At 33.0% G+C, this 17,835-nt stretch overlaps 1 protein-coding gene across 3 annotated transcripts in view; it reads left to right on the top strand.

Annotated features, from left to right (window-relative positions):
• Positions 1 to 16,523, top strand: part of LOC126745780 (BTB/POZ domain-containing protein 6-B-like) — a 35,316-nt gene extending 18,793 nt beyond the window's left edge. For 2 of the 3 annotated variants that reach the window (XM_050453774.1, XM_050453773.1), the window contains exons 7-9: positions 13,561 to 13,752; positions 14,327 to 14,515; positions 15,924 to 16,523. In XM_050453774.1, coding sequence (XP_050309731.1) covers positions 13,561 to 13,752; positions 14,327 to 14,515; positions 15,924 to 16,157 — 615 coding nt within the window. In that variant the 3' untranslated portion in view covers positions 16,158 to 16,523. Of the gene's footprint in view, positions 1 to 9,195; positions 11,102 to 13,560; positions 13,753 to 14,326; positions 14,516 to 15,923 lie in introns of those variants that run through there. The other variant, XR_007663673.1, reaches the window with a different exon arrangement.
• The last annotated feature ends 1,312 nt before the right edge of the window (positions 16,524 to 17,835 follow it).

Here is a 17,835-nt window from a genome sequence, read left to right as displayed (position 1 = left end):
AAGAAATAAAAAACAATAGAAAAACATTTCTAAAAGAACTTTCAATGGCACTAATCGAACCGCACCTAAAGGAACGCTTACAAGTTACCAATTTGCAAACCTCGCTACGTCTAAAAATAAGCGAAATATTAGGAGTAGACGAACCTCAAAGGGAACGTTTCGATGTTAATTTGCCTAAAAAGGTCAGATGCTGCTTTTGTCCACGTGGTAAAGATCGAAAAACAAATTTTGCCTGTGCAATGTGCCACAAACCATACTGTTTGGAGCATAGGGCTGAACTATGTTGTGAGTGTCAGAACTAAAATTGAAGTGCCTGGCTAAGAAAACAAAATACTTTTCTCAGTTACAAAATTTAGGTTTTCCTTTAGTTTTAAGGTTTTTTGAGAGACTAGTTACATTTTGTTGATATTTTATTTATATTTTTTTGTTATAGTTCATATTTGTAAAAAATGCAAGAGAAGGCACTTGCCTACATATATTTTTTATTTTTATTTTTGTACTTCTATGAATTTTCTTTTATTAAACATTTATTGATAATAAAACAATGTTTTTTGTTCTGTAATCCACACATAAAAAAAAACATTGAATAATAGTTATTTAAACGTAAAAAATAAGTGGGGTTTCCGAGACCTCACTGTGCAGTGTTAGTAAGATAAAATAACTGTGCTGTTCCAGGGTTAAGCTGCGAATGTTCCTTCTATAACGCAGTTTGTCTATCATAAAGATACCAAGGTATTTTATGCTTTATAATTTTAAAATCTAAACAATGCATATAGAGTTCGTGCCGACTATTTATAGATATGTAATTCTAGTTTTCCTACTCAGGTCATAAATGGTCTAAGACATGAATTTTATACCCTGTATTGTTCAAAACTATTACAAGATCTCAGTACTTTTGCGAGTACACAGCGGTAAAACGTTTTTATATCTCTAAGTAACTTTTAGATTTGACTAAGCCAAACGAAGTTTTGATGTGATTTGTTCTTTTTAATTTAAAATCCATTACTAGGCCCAAACAACTTAATACAATAAATGCAAATTTTACAGCATCTGCAAGTTGTATAATTATTCAGGGTTTTACGTCTAATAAAACCTATTTCTAAAAAACTGTAAAGCTTTGTAGAAAGAATAGTGTGGTTAAATGATCCCGAACATATAATTTGTAATGCAATGAAGAAAAGGGAATTATTTTTATACAAGAAAATATCTAGAAAGCATATTCTTACAAAATGAGTACAAAAAGTTGGACCGGCAAGTCAAAAAGTTCACAAAACGAGCAAAACACTCATATTGCGCGGAAAATACAACAGCATCGATTTATTTCCAACACTGAATTTGGAGAATATATGAATAAATTCTTTGTAATAACATTGGATCTGGACTAGTGCGAAAGCTACTACGTGACTCTCGTATTGAAAACTGCTTGGATATGACTAGTTTAAGAAGTCTGTTTTTTCTGGAGCTGGACGAACAAGAGATTGCCTCAATTATAGATAAACTTGATTCTACAAAAGCTACTGGTGGAGATGGTGTTGACGTGCGGTCAGTGAAAAACTGTCGTAATACTTTTGTTCCTGTACTTTGCAAAATAACAAGTCGTAAAAGCGGAAGTGTTTCTATGGGCGTTAAAATCGCCAAGGTGAGTCCCCTATACAGGGTGTCTCCTTTTTCATAGGGACGGTATTGCTATCTCCTATACTATAAAAGATACGAGGGCGGTGAAATTAGAAAAAAGTTGTGGCATTTTATTCTGATTAAAAAAGTGTATTTAGATTTTTTATGCGACGTTTCGTTTTTTAGATATCATCAACTTTTTTTTTTAAATACGGACCTGGATTTTTTATTTTATATTTAAAAAGAATTTTTATTTTCCTTTTCAACAATGTATAACTTAAATGTCTGTCTCGACGTTTCGGTATAAAAATAGCAGTTTTCAAGCTTTTTTCTTTAATACGGACCTGATTAGTATTTACAAAATTAAAATACCTTTTGAATGCATATTTACCTATTTATCTTCAATATCAAACATAAAATTTTAAAACTACAGTGCCCTTTTTTTTGTGGGTAAGAAAAAGAAATTCGAAAATTTGTTATGGTTCTTTTAATTTACGAGTACTTGCTTTAGATTTAGAAGGGGAACAATAAATGTGTAAATAAAATAGAATTTTACACTTTTAATAAGAAATATTTTATTTACTTTACAAACAAATGATAAACGTGTATTAACCAAAAAAATAACAAAACAATACGATTTAACTAAAGAAACAACATTCTCTTTACATACATTAGGCAAGAAAAGTTGCTGTTTTTCTTGCTTATAAAGCAGTTTTTTAGTTCTGAGAAGAAATTAAGCAGTTTTTTACAAATAACATTTACACTATTTACAAAAAAAATTCGAAGTGACCCCCATGACAGCCCACAAACCAGCTCTACGTATTTGTTGACTTAGCAAAAGCATTTAATGCGATCTGTCATAAAACCCTTATTAAAAAAATAGATGAAGTCGGCATCAAAGGCAGTGCAACTTATTTTAAAGATAGAATCCAATATATAAAAGAAACAGCGGTGTTAGGGAAGTTGACACCGTAATTTTTTATTTCAAAAAAACTTGGTCGCATGGTAAGAATATTGCAGAGGCATATCTCAATGCGATTTTTGAATGGTTTCAAAAAATTAGTTAACTTTAATCAGTCTTAAACCAATTAGGTACGTTGCTTTTGCTTCAAGTGCAAGTACTGAATTTCAATGTTTGTGAACATCTGAAAACATCATCTCAAGAACAGAAAACATTAAAAATTCAGATATAATAATGTTATCACCAAAATGAGACTTTTGATTGGACGCATTAAATTCATTATTCATTTCGTCATTTGGGTAATTTGGATGTTATTCAGAATAGATCATAAAAATAATCTACTACAAAAGTAGATTCTTTCCAACTGAATTACTGCGTAGAGGCTAAAATTTTTGATATAAGATGGTTATATGTTTTAAGGTTTTGATGTGCATTAGTAAGAACAAAATTATGCTGCAATCTATTTGACATATTCGGAATACTAGACTCGAGAGAGATTTTATGGAGGTTCCCTTATCAAAAAAACAAATAGAGCGAAAATTAATAGTTTTGGCGCCAAAGCTCTTTAATACCTTACCTCTTAACTTAAAAGTAAATTTTTTGAGAAATCATTTAAAGTTCATATTAAGTAGCATAGACATCAGACGGACAGAAAGGATATTTGAATGGCTCCGCCGAACAACGTTGCAAGTGACAAAAATTTATTTTTTTAGAAATTCAAAAAAAAACACTGATTGTTCAATGAAATTAATTTCTAATCTACAATTTCTTATTATAAACGAGGCTTTGTTATTGAGTGAAATCACCTATAAGAGAAAAGATTATTATACTATCATATCTTACTGAGATATTGACATTTTAAAAGTATTTTTTCGGGTACAACGTTGTAAGCGACGGCGCTTGCAACGTTGTTCTTTGAACAAAATGTATAATACTGAATTAAATGGGGCTGATTCAATAATGTAAATAATGGTAGTTTATGGTAGTTAATGTAATGGTAGTTTTCAAATATGATCTTTAATAATAATGAATATAAAAAACTGAAGTTTTCTTATTGTTCAACCTTAATATTTTTATAAAAAGGCACATATTCTGGCGTGATGTATTTGCACATATCCAACAAGTCCTTTTTCTTTGCCGCTTTGATCGGGAGTCTATTCTTGTATAAAGGTGGAAACCGAGAAACTTTTACTGGGGGCATACTTCTCTTCCCTGGCCACTTTACTTTTTTTGCTAATGAGTGCGAAGTCCACGTTTGAAGGACGTTGTGTGATTTCCTTCCACGCAATGTTATAGGATCATCCTTTGTAATTTGGTACCATACATGGCTAGTTACACTGAATTTATTTTTTTCTAGTGAATCTAACAAAATGTCGGTGTTTTTGAAGTCTGCTGTATCCATAACACAGACGAGTAAAACGATTGGGTGGTCCCTTGGCATTAGCTATGACATTGGTGAGGAACATACACTTTTTTACCCTTTTTTGCTCGTTCAATTAGAGCAAAGTCCCTGTCACAGGGTAGAAAACTATGACCCGTCGTCATAAACTTTTGCTCAACGGTAGTCAAATATTCATTCAAGAGCAGGTGCTGCAAAACAGCTATAATCCGCCAGTTGTTGTTCAGACCTACGCATCTGTCAGACCAAAACTTAAGAATTCTCACTTGGCCTGGCTTCAACTTTGTAAAGTTAAGCTCAACATATTTTAAAATGCATGATGCTATTTCCGCAGCACCTCGCTTGGCAGTGGTCTCGTCCCAGAAAAACATATAAGCCATGTTTCTCCCCCGGTCATGTATAGCCAAATTGTAGCACGATAGCTGCCTCTGGTAAAATACGTTACTATGCGTGAGGTTTGGGCAAAATAAAACTTGTTGTAGGTTTACACAAAGCACAACGTTTTCAGAGCTTAATATGGCACTTTCTTTATCTTCAGCAAGCGCCTTGTAAGCATAGTCAGCCCTCATATGATGAAGTTTGCTTTGATTTTCAATAATTTTTTTTCTCTCTTCAGGGGCAGCTGCAATGTGCAGCTGATCACAATAAGTACAGGTATCGGACATAGGCAGACCAAATCTTAGGTTGAACTCACTTTGAAAAACATCACGGTACATGTGAAGTTTTGCAGTACTGTCGGTGTATTTAATGCAGAAAAGCTGCCACATTTTCTTGATACTCAGGTCAGGATTCAAACATTCCTTTTTGCTCATATTTCTGGAGTAGTGGTTTTCTTGACGAGGAAAATGAAGAAATATGCTGTTTGATCTGTTCTTTTGTTTCATCAGGGATCCTAGTATGATTTACATGCGCGCCTCTGCCATCGGTCAAGGGCATGGTGAACTTTATTTTGTCAACGAGAATCTGTAGGCGTCGAGGTGTAACCTTCATTATGTGGCAAAGTGTCTTTTGGCATACGCGAAGGGTAGCATCTTTCTTTGTATTGGGACATAATAGTGAACTGAACAATGTCTAGTAGAGATGTTTTCATTTACTCGACGGCGATTTATATCCCCTACCTTGATGCAAGAAGCAAGAAACCTTGTTTGTTGATTATAGTCCATACTGTAGAAATGCCTAAATAATCTTAGCATTTCTTCATGGGCAACCAATCCATACTTGTATTGACACTTGCATATTCTACCCTAAAACAGCAAAATAACTAACCTGTAAAACTGTTTTTGAAGGTGGTAAAACTGTAAACTGTAAAACTGTAACGCACATCGAAAATGTTGTGACTTACCTCTTCAGGTGGTAATTTTCCAGACACTGGCCGCTTTCTTTTGGATATGTATGGATTTCGATAACGCTTACGACACTTATCTTTCCACTCACTAACTTTAATTTTCCTCTTTTTATCATTATTTAAGCGCTTTGGATCACCAGGCGAAAAACAACACTCTCCGCGCCGGACATTTTGTCGGTTGCAACGTTGTTCCGAGCGCATCAACCTGTTTTCGAAGTCATTTAACGTGCTGCCATCTAAACCACATTCATATAAAACTGATACCAAAAACTGCCATGCGGTAGAAAATGTCGTTTACAACGTTATTTTCTGAAAATCTCAATATCGCAATTAATGTCGCTTACAACGTTGTTCGGCGGAGCCATTCATTTATTATTCATCGCTTTTTCTAGGAATGCGATAAACTGATTTACGGGTAATTTTGTATTTTTGATAGCATTGTGTATCTTGTGTGTGATTGTCATGGTTTGTGAGACATTAAACCTGGATGGACCTATATAGCGCTAATAAGCAACAATTATTGTTTCTTCAGTAGTTATCTGTTTGTCTTATTATACACATCTAATTAACCATTTATTTTATATAGATGTATATTGATTGATAATTCTAAGCATCTGGATTTATTTTTATTTTTGGTTTTAAGATGTTTAGGTATTTCTAATTTATATTATGTTTCTACTGTAATACTAACGATTTTCATTACGTACTTATCTTTTATATTCTCTACACTCTAGTGTTTAGATAAGTTTATTGATAAGAAATGATCAAAGCATGAATCCATACAGGGTGTTTCAGAACTATGGGATAAAACTTCTAGGGGTTGTTTAGTGCAACAGTAGAATCCATTTGAGTATAGGAATCCATGTCCGGAAATGTGTCACTACGCCACTACGGCCTTAAGACGCGTTTAAATGTAGAAAAATATTAATTACCTAAATAGGATCTGATGCATTTATTTTTACCTTTTGTATATGATAGCATCACAACAATTGTTCAAAATGTCTTCCTCCACCCTCAATACACCGATTTAAACGCCGCACATGATTTCGGCGGACTACACTAAAAATTTGATCCTCGTTTTGAATGATTTCAAATGATGCTGTTATTCGTCCAATTAAGTCTAGACTTTACATGTCCCCACAAGAGAAAATCGAGCGACGTTAAATCGGGTGACCTAGGAGGCCAAGAAACTGCTCCACCTCTGGCAATCCAACGGTGCCTAAACCGCTGAGCCAAATACTCGCGTACTTATACAGCAAAGTGAGCCGGCGCTCCATCATGCTGAAACCACATTTGCTGTCTAACGTTTATTGGAACATTTTCAAGGAGTTCTGGGAGAACTTCCTCCAAGAAACGCAGATAAATAGGTCCTGTTAACCGTTCCGGTAGAAGGTATGGCCCAATTAAATAATCATCAACAATACCTGCCCATACGTTGACATACCAACGACTCTGATGTTTTCTTGGAAAAATTGCATAAGGATTTTCTTCGTCCCAAACATGGCTTAATTTTTCTTCATTTTTAATAGTAGGAATTATTAAAAATACCGTCTCTTGTTAAAGAGGCTTCATCGGTCTACAAAACATATCGTAAAAAATTTGGTTGTGCAATGATGTGATCCAGAAGCCATCGACAAAATTGAACTCTAGGATGATAATCGGCTGCAGTCATACCTTGAACTTTCTGGAAGTGGTAAGGATGGAGTTGTTGCTCGTGTAGTACCCGCCAGACAGAAGCGTTACTCGTATTCATATTCTTAGCGACGTCACGTGTGCTATTTGATGGTTCATCGGCAACTCATTGAAGCACCTCTTCTTCAAATTCGACCGTTCTTACGGTTCGAGCAACACCAGTATCATGCATCTTGTAGAGATGTGTCGACCCAGCTATTTTTTAATAGCAGTTGCTTTTGCTACTGTTACACAAAAATAGCAGTTAATTAAAGCTGCTATTTAAATAGCAGTTGCTACAGTGTTACTTTATAAGTAGCGAGTAGCGTTGAAGACAATGACAAATAACTTTATAAAGAATATTTGCTTTTTTTTTTAATTTATTAACTAAATTTTGAATTTTCATTTTGAAAATGTTTGTCATTCGGTGTTTTTTTTGTTTTAAGCAATATTTTGTTGAAACTTTTAGTGTAGGTGCTCGTTGTCTTCACTTTTTGTTTAATAAATTACAACTCAAACCTCAAACTCTCAAATGTTAATTATCGAAATAAGAAATTTCACCTCAAATAATACAACAAAATTGTTAGAACAGCATACATGGCAGGTGGTAGTGATCCCTAGAAGTCCTGGAACTCTTCAAGCGTTCAAGGAGAGGTATGAAACAAAATACTGTGATTGGTAGTAGGCGCAAACGCCTGGGATTCACAGACAGGGCTTTATTCTCGATTTGTTATTGTTTTTCTGTCTCGATTGGCCGGCGCCTGGGATTCACCGTCGGTAAACCAATGGGAATGGGGGTTATTTGCCTTTTTTGGTGGGCGATTGGCCACATCCAGTCCTATGTGTTAGGTATTGTGGAAAAAGTAGCATATATAATGTAGTATCATAGTAAGATAAAATACAATAGAAAGGTGTGAAATATTTCCAAATATTAATTCAAAGTTAGTGTGCTGTGTTTGCTTGTTCGAAGATTAGAATCTAAAAAGGTAAATTGCATTGAATATGTTTTGAAGATCTTATTTATTTGTATATTTATTTAGGTTCTTTTATTCAACTAACAACATGAATAAGAAATCAGATAATTGGAACTGCTTATTAGTATCAGATGAAGATAAAAGCAAAGCCAAGTGTAATATATGTAAGTCAGTTTTTTTATATAAGACGTCTGTAACGAACCTTAAAGCACACCGAGAGATCCTCCCCGAATCTCGAATAGAGTCCGAATCCCGAATACTCCGTTTCCCGTTTCTGTTACACTCATCGAATTGCACTTCGCGTCGCAGTCGTATCGTGCTATTGCTATTCCATTTCCCAGCTATCGTGACATTCGTGACACTCGCGTCAAAAGCCGCTCCGTATGCAATTTTAGTTGCTACAAAAATAGCAGCTATTTTTGAAGCCGTAGCAGCTAACATTATTAGAAATCAAATAGCAGTTAAAAAATAGCAGGCTGCTATTTAGCAACCCATCTCTAGCATCTTGGTCTTAAACATGCCTGTCTCAGCGAGCCGCCGATGAACCGCAATAAACTTTTTGTATCCAGGATGCTGTCGTTCCGGATAACGTTCATGATACAACCGCGATGCTGCTCGTGCATTGCAGTTTGTTGCTCCGTATGCCAAATGCATATCCGCCAATTCTTGATTGGTAAAGTTTTCCATTAGCCATAAATGTTTAAAAATTTTAAGCTATAAAATTTTTAAACATGACATTGACAATTGACATTGATAAGCGTTGATTTTAAACAATTGTTGTTATGGTATCATGTACAAAAGATAAAAATAAATGCAGCAGATCCTATTTAGGTAATTAATGTTTTTTATAAATTTTAACGCGTCTTAGGGCCGTAGTGGCGTGGTGACACATTTCCGGACATGAGTTCCTATACTCAAATAGATTCTTCTGTTGCACTGAACAAGCCCCAGAAGTTTGATCCCATAGTTCTGAAACACCCTGTATAGCTATTGTACCTCTTATGGGTTTTTATAAATAAACATGCCTTCTTTATTTCTAATTCTCACAAAAAAATCTTAATTCTAAAGGTTTGGAACCTCCATAAATCGATTTAGTAACTGGACAAAAAATTATTAAAATTCCTTGGAGATTTTAGGACATGCGGGTATTATAACGGTTAAGTAACAGCGGGCGCGGACTATAAATAAGTTGCATTTATCCGCTAGTAATTTGACAGTCCACCATGCTTTCTACATGCTTAGCCTATATCTTGAGATAAACAAAAACATAACCTTAATATCATTTAGTTTTCTAGCGTGTAAAATACGTATAAATTCTCACTAAAAATGCTGTTAAACACAAATTCATACCTGAAAAAAAGAACAGAACTAGAACCTCACAATGTGTATACAGACTTCAGTTCGACTAGTTTATTTGATGGCCCAGACAGGTCCTTTAAGATGGTTAATATTGGCTTACCATCCCCTATCACAGGGCCTCTACCAGTGTCCTCTGAAATGAAAGACCCCATTAATCAGGTTTTATTGGATAACAAAGAATATAAAAGCAGCTTAAGACAGAATCATTCAAAAAAATTGCTTAAAGAGGTGAGAAACATTCAAAGTAAACAATCCAATTACAAGTATATTCCGAAGAAGTTGCTTAAACTTTATAAACTAAAGCAGCCCAGTGAGGACTTAAACATTGATTACAATATGTTTTATACCAATGGGATATTGGATACAATTGTACTGGGGGCTGCAACCTATTTAGTCTGGAGAAATTTGGATGATTCACTTCAGTTTTGGAACACTACCAACGAGAATGATAGTTTTAACATTTCCTTATGGACTGACTCTCCAATCTATTCAGTTAAAGCATACAATATTGGCTCCAACTCTTTCGTACTACTAAGAATGAAGTTTTCTATAAATTTGATTCAGGTTTATGAGTCTACTCGGTTTTCAAAAGTATTGGAGCATACATTTGATAAAGCTATTATTGATGCTAAGATAAATTACACTTTAAAGGAACACTTTGGAGCAATACACCTGGATAATGAGTTTGTGGTGAGGAAAAGTAAATCTAAAAAGGTCATGTGTACTTACAAAAGTAAAAATAAATTACTCCAATTTGACTTTTTGAGACATTCTACAGTTCTTCTAATGGATATTTTTACAGTTACACTATTTGATTACAAGGATAATAACGTCTTAAGAACTTTTGAACCACATCTTATGGCTTGCAATCAGTTCTGTAACTTTAAAATTATTGGTGATCAACTAATACTTGCCTCTCGACATTATATTATTAAGACTGATATACCCACTTTTCAAGATTTTTCTTATTTTGGTCATACTCTGGGGCATGCACCAATTTTCTTGGATATTCTGGAGTCTGGTGATTGTAACTTTTTGTGTGCAGCAAATCATTTTGAAGATGAAAAAGTATTCTTTGCAGGGAGAGTATTATATGGTTTACCACAGAAGGTGCCTGGAGTAAAATCCACTTTAAAAGAAGCAATCACGATAAATTCCAAACTGGTTTTAAAGGAAGCTCTTAATCATAGAGTAAATTTTGCCACTGCTGGTCTAAAATTTGTTGAAAACAATGGTAAGATTTTGCTATTTTTTGTTAATTCACTTGGGGAGCTATGGAGTCAAGAAATATCTTTTGAAAATATTAAGAATGATGAGGGAATTAACAAATTTATGTCCTGGGCAGAAAAAGTAAATAACCCAGAGCCTCGTTTGACTGTCACCGATTTTGCTGAAATGGGCGACTGTTTTTTATTTCTAAACAGACCATTAGAAAAAAGCAAAGGAAAATCCCATGCAGAAAAGTCCATACAAAACATGACAAAGTTTTTGAATCAAAATAAGCCAATATACAGCAAAAAAAATATACAAAGTACTTTTGGAAAAGCATTTTGTGAAATTTGGGAAAATAGTGACTCCGAATCAGATCACAATGGTGAAGAAGTAGTAGATGAACCTGAAGTACCTTATTTCGATAAAGTTAGCAACTGGATGGATAAACATGTTGAGGATGGTGAAATTTCAAATAGCTTTGCTGAAATATTTCTTGACACTTAAGGTTATCATTAGTTTGATGTATTGGTGAGTCTCCAATGAGATTATCTTTGCAGCCCCTCTCGGTAAGTTGAGAAATACATTAAATTTTTCTTGTTGAAAATTCACAAAATTTACATATTTCTTTTATTTACATATATACCTTTTACAGAAATTATTATTGATAGATAGGGACAATATTATTGATAGATAAGCTCTGAGGGTTGTCGAGGGTCTGGGTTTCAGGGATGATGTGAGAGACTCTTTCAAAAAACTTAAAATTCTTACACTTACACACTCTAATATATACAAAAAATAATTTACATAAATATACCCAGAGATCAGAAATTCATACTCACAGCACTCGACAAGTAGATTTCCTGGAAATGCACTTTCTAAGACTCAATAAATCTTGTATCTCAACTACTTATTATACCTCAAGCTTTTTTAATAAACTTCCTAATAATATTAAAGCTCTAAATGAAAAACTTTTTGCTGCCTCAGTAAAAAAATTACTTGCTGATAGAGCCTTCTAGAGCTTTGATGAGTATCTACAAGCTCAACTGTGAAAATTGGTGAAAATGAAACAAAAATAGGTTTTGGGAAATTGAAATTGATATTGGGGTCTCCAAAATTTTAACTGTTTGTAAATTGTGATTATTTTATTTAGTATTTGTGAAATTGTATCTTGGGTGTTATTTTTTTAATATTTTAGATAAGGATTTTAATTTGCAATGTAAAACTTTAATAATTTGTAAGTGAAATAATTTTTTAATATGTATTTATCTACTTGTGACGATTGTAAGAAAATTTTTTTTTCATAAGCATGAATAAACTTTACTTTACTTTAATATTTACTATTCTTGTTAATTGATGAATGAGGTTGTAAGTCAGATGTGGTATTTTGTGTGTAAATTGCTTACATTTTAAGGAAAACTATTTATTTTTAATATGTAAATTACCGACTTGAATACCACAATCAAGCAACAACACAAAAAAGCTCGGTCTAATTCTAAAATCTTAAATCATATCTAATATCAGTTATTTACATTCATACATATATTTTTCTTATGGATTATACTGCCATCCTTAGCAAATCGATAAAGCTAAGAAAATTGAGATTTTATGAAAACTAATATCTTCCTAAGTCCTCATATTTTAAAATAATTGCCTGATTCTTTTTATATGCTTAGAAATTTGTTTTTTACATTTGTGGGTAAAGTTTAGTAACAGACTAGATTCAATATTTGGTAAAATTTTACAAAAGAAAAGTTAGGTAGGACTTTTTAACTTAGTAAAATAAATATAATAAAAAAATATATATATTTGGACTGATTTTCATTAAAGACACAGAAGTTTTACATTTCAAATTAACATTATAACTAAATTACTAACTAATAAAACATTAGAACATTAAAAACAGTATGAAAGTAAATCATGAAATCATTATGAATGGAAAACAGTTACTCAAAAAGTGCTTTACTCTTACTGGAAATCTACGTTTTCTTTATCGCAAGCCTCATTATTTTGGGAAACGACTAATTCTTCCCAGAATATCATTCGGTTCGCCCGAATAATAGGACGTAGCTTAGAAATCAAAAAAATTAGTTTTCTCTCCAATTTTACACCTCTACATTGTGTTCAGCAAGAAGGTTTTGGTAACCCATCCTTATAATATTTAGTTTTAATATTCATACAAGTTCAAGAGCTTAAATTCTTCCAAAAAGGCATTTTTGTAGTACAACACATTTTCTCCCCTTTTAAAGTGCAAATGTACCATATTCGTTAAGTAAAGTTCGGGAACAATTTTTTGAAGCTTAAACTTGGATGAACGCAATCTTTCCATTCAAAAAAGTTTTGTATGTTCATCTCGTTTACATGGACCTTAGATGAGTTTGCCTTTTCTACAGCCGATCTAAAATCACTAAAATCGAATACTTTTTCGTGCCTTTTCAATGATTGTTCTACCTGGTGATGGAACGAGTCCGCGGACATAAAAGTTAGACCAGATTGAAAGTATTTTATTTCCAAATTCTCCAGTTCAGTCCGGGTAGAGTTTACGAGGTAAACAAAAAACAAAATAAAGCCTAATTTTTGTTTTGAACTGCACAGTTGTCAAGCCAGATCGTAATATTACGCATGTCTCTGTTATTTAAAAAAAAAATCAAAAAAAGTTGAAATGAAATCTTTCTTATTTCGATCCGCAACCGCTTCGTGCTACTTAGGACATTTTAACTTAGAAAAAGATAGATAGAATATTTTAATTTGAGATTTTTCGTCTTTTCTGCACCTAGGACAATATATTTAGGTGAATTTAAGGCATAAAAAATGTAGTTAGGACTTTCTAATTTAGACAAGAAGGTAGATACCATTTGATAGGTTAATAAAATGTAATAAGCCAAAAAAAGAGAATTTTGTAGTTATAATAATTAATTTGTAAATTTACATTTTAGGTTGATGTTTATGTTTTGCTTATTGTGCTTTTTTATGATTTTAAATGAAACATATATCACTTTGTAAATTAATAAATAAATATTCTTTTTAGCCTGAACCTTCACTCGATGCTCCAGTGCTGTGTTGTATGGTGCGTGCCCAAGGATCCCATAATAGCGACCCGTCAAAAATATTAACATGCAACCGAATCCTGTTAAGAACATCAGAATGTATGAACACCAATGTGTTGGACTGTGCTGTTACCTTTGTTTGCGACAAAAATATTTGTGTCTATGGAATACAGGTAATTTAATTTTAACTTATTATTACCTGAATATTATTTACTGAAATTACAAAAAAAAAAAACATGCTTTATTGTTATTAACAAAGAAAAATTGTTCTAAACAAAGCTACCTTAAATTACTACCACTAAACTTAACCACTACACCCCATACACACTGGAGTTCCAAAACAAACATCAGAAAACAATACATAAGAACAGCAGAAAAAAAATACATAAAAAGTAAATTAAATTCCATAATTATCCCCTCAAGTATAAGACAGCAAAGAATTCAAACCATACAAACAAATCAAATAAAATTCAAATACTGTAAACTGACACTTAGGGAAAATTAAAATGTGTGGACGTAGTATTCATTCAGTGAATAGTAAAATTTTTCGGTCAAAAGTATTTTCAATTTACGTTTAAAAGTGTCAATACATATTGCCTCCCTGATTCCACCTGGTAAACGATTGAAAATTTTGATTCCCTCGTAGAAAATAGATTTTTTAGTTAATGTGGAGGAGGGAATTGGAAGATTTAGATCGTTCAATTGACGCGTTAAGTAACAAAATTTTAATATCTTAACTTCAATTAGGTTCCTGCCCAGATTCCAATGAACGATGAGAAACAACCACCGAATCTTTATTATGCAGAGCTGCTTTATGCACACCTTGTGGATGCAGAAGGCAGTAGGCTCACTTACACACATTTTACTTCAAGAGTTAACTACCATTCATTTATTGAGATTTCTTTTAATCGCCCTGTGTATATACAGAAAAATAAGGTAAGTGTTATATAAACATAATTCTTTGTAATGAATAATGTTTCTAATGAATCACTTGTAATCATCTGTACTTATGAAGCATTTAAAAGTGTATGCAAGAACATCATTTTCTTTTGATCTAATAAATTAGAGTGTAATTCGCGCTGTTTTTGCTCACATTTTTTAATAATTTTTTCTATATAAATCTATCATGCAGTAGTTGTAAAAAATGGCATCATTAAATAAATAAATATGTCTTTATTTGGGATTAAATGCACATTACATTACATTTGCCCAAAAGGCGAAGATTAGCTAAAGCTACTTTGATCTCTTAACCCTAATAATAATACTTACAAATGTTTTGACAAACAAGCAGTAATAGTAATATAAAAATTAACCAAAGAACAAATTGAGAGAAAAAAATTAATTAAATACATTTGTAAATCCGCAGAGAACAAAAAACTAATTGTGCAGTTGTTCCTCCAAGAACAAAGTTTGATAATCATTTTTAAAGCGAGATATTGAAAAATTAGGTCTAAATCGATTATAAATTGTTACGGCAATGTAAGTATAACTACGTGAGAAAAGAGCTGTGCTATGGTGTGGCAATATCGACAACACGTATTTTGTACACGTTGCAGTTTCTGCTGCGTTATTTTATCAAGACAAGGATAGTAAACAATAAAACAGTAATTTCAAATGGATAACACTAACGATACTGAGAGGTTTTTTCTTGAGACTTTCTTGAATCATTCTTTGAGACAATTTGAGCATTTGTTGTGACAAAGTAAATGTAATAAAGTTTTATTTCATTTATTTATTTTAACTGTATAATTATTAACTTAGCTAAGGGTAGCATAAAATACGCCTCTATTTGAATTCTACTTTTGAAATCACTTGCCAAACAGTGAAGTAGTTTTCTTTTCCAGGACAGTTTGTTACTGTTGGCAAATGATGGTCAAAAGACACAATTTCCAACACAAGTTGAGCAAAAATCTGATAATTTCTCAAAAATGAGAACAGTTGTGTTTGAATATAGTTTTGTAATTTATCGAAGGGTTACTCAGGGTTACATTAAAAAAAATTGTTAAGATCAACAGGGGATGTCACTTTTTTTTTTTTTTATGAATGCCTATTATTTAAAAAATACTTAAGATTTCCCGTTTTCGCATTATCGTTGATTTTTGGGACACCTTGTATAAATACATAATTATTTATAATGTTGAACCGAGCTTCACAGTTTTGCCATGTATTTTCTCTGTACCGCTTTCAACATAATGTTCCTAGTTATCTGTGTTTTCATTAGTATATTAGGTTTAAATAGGACTTGGGTTAAGTAACTAAATATAGGCTCCGCTTCGAATTTTCCTACGGCTTTAACACCCTGATTTGTTACCACTGCTATTATTAAGTGTTAACTTTTTTCCAGGAATACAAAGTGGGGGTTGTCTTGAATAAAGTGGGCTGCTACCCCAACGGAATCTACGAAAGCCAGCAAACCTGCGGCGGAGTCACCTTTACATTTTCGCAAGGCCAAGGCGGCGATCCGATTAGGGACGGATTAATTCGCTCGATTATTTTTTCGATACCTCCTGCCAGTAACAGTTTGAGCGGCAACTCTAGTATGTCCGGAGACCATAACATGCCACCAAATTTAATTTAATTGCTTTAAGTTGGCATGAAGGGCGATTTAATCTCGCATGATTAATGGTAATCTGCGGAGTAAAATGCTTTCAGTTCGATTGGTGCGGCAGGTTAATAAAGTTTAAAGCTATTTCAGTAACTGATTGAAATAGTGCAATGTTTAAAAAAAATTGAATAGTTCTAAGAAGCGATTTGCAATTTTTAAATATTCTTATTGGTTTCCTTTATGTTCCTTTGTCAGCAATCGTGTTGAAGTTATGTGCAAAGCAAAAAACTTTATAAAACTTTATAACACAAAAAAACTTTTTTGTTTGTAAATAGTTATAGGTTTAGAGATATGTCATATAATATTAGAATTTATTTATTAAATTTGAGTTAAACTTAACTAAGACTTTCTTTTAATAATATTTTCTATCACATTAGAAACATTTTGAAGGTCAAAATTAATTTATATTTAGAAATATCTGTCCTCAATATTTCTTGCATACAAAAATAAATAAATCGTTAAAAAGATATTTACAATTTATTTTGGTCAGTCCGCAAAGTATTCCATTCACACACCCTCTTGATGAAGTATGATACTCATACTTCATCATTTTACCGTATCGGCTAAAATGCCGTGAGGGGAGATGGCTAGATCTGCTTCGTTTACGTAACTACTATACAGGTTGGGGAATTCATCATTACGCATAGAGAGAAGTTTAAAGGCGAAATATAGCAACTCATGTATTTCATTTGGGAACAAATCCGGAGGTCTCGGAGGCTATTTAATATCGCCAGAGGATTTTAATGGCAGGAACAACAGAAGGATTGTGTTTCCCATGTGATGGAAATAAGATTCATTTAATTATAGACTAGTTCGTATATTTGTATTTTCTTTTGCATTTTCAAATGTAATAACCAAATAGCAGCATATATTCTATCACAGTTAAGAGATATTGGTATTAAACTTAGTTCTCCAGGGGAACACGATTTCCTGGAATAATAAGACTAGGTCTCTGGTCTTGATCCTTAAATACAGAAAAGCATCAAACAAGGACATCTCGTGTAATAAGACTAGTCACGCTCTATATTCATTTTGAAATAAAAAAAGTAAGTTTGTGACAACACGATACTCTTGATAGACAAGTTATACAGGTTGGGGAATTTAAAATTACGAATTGCACGCTGCCTATTGGGCGATTATGGGTTGCGTTGGGTTGGGTACATGGTATACATCCATCCTAGTACTTTGGAGGAACATATAGTACTTTGGTGGAGCGAATTTTCGATTTCTGGAATTTTAATTATCCTGTATGCTTAATAGGTGCCTATTGTAGCCGTTAGTAAGCCAAAAAAAACTTAACGTCAGAAAACAACTTCTTCGGCTGCCGAAAGTGCCTTAAAATTTCGGAAATTATTATGTTTTTTATTAATTTAGCGAATTTTTTATTTCTTAAAATTTAACCACCCTGTATGTTTAAAAGGTGCCTATTGTACTCTCAAGTGAGCCAAAAAAAACTAAACGTCCAAAAACAATATCTTCGGCTACCGAAACCTCCTCAAAATTTCGATAATTAAAGATAGAATCCGACCAACCTAGGAAAGATACAGCCAGATGCAAAACAGCAGAGCAAAAGATTTGCGGGAGCCATTGGTAAGACTCTTGAATCGTGTGAAATTTAACAGTCGTACAGTTTGAGAAAATTGAAACAATC

This window comes from Anthonomus grandis, chromosome 16 (genome assembly GCF_022605725.1).
Source record: "Anthonomus grandis grandis chromosome 16, icAntGran1.3, whole genome shotgun sequence".
NCBI classification, from domain to species: domain Eukaryota; kingdom Metazoa; phylum Arthropoda; class Insecta; order Coleoptera; family Curculionidae; genus Anthonomus; species Anthonomus grandis.
Note: the sequence above shows the minus strand (reverse complement) of the source record. Positions and strands in the feature narration are given on the sequence as shown.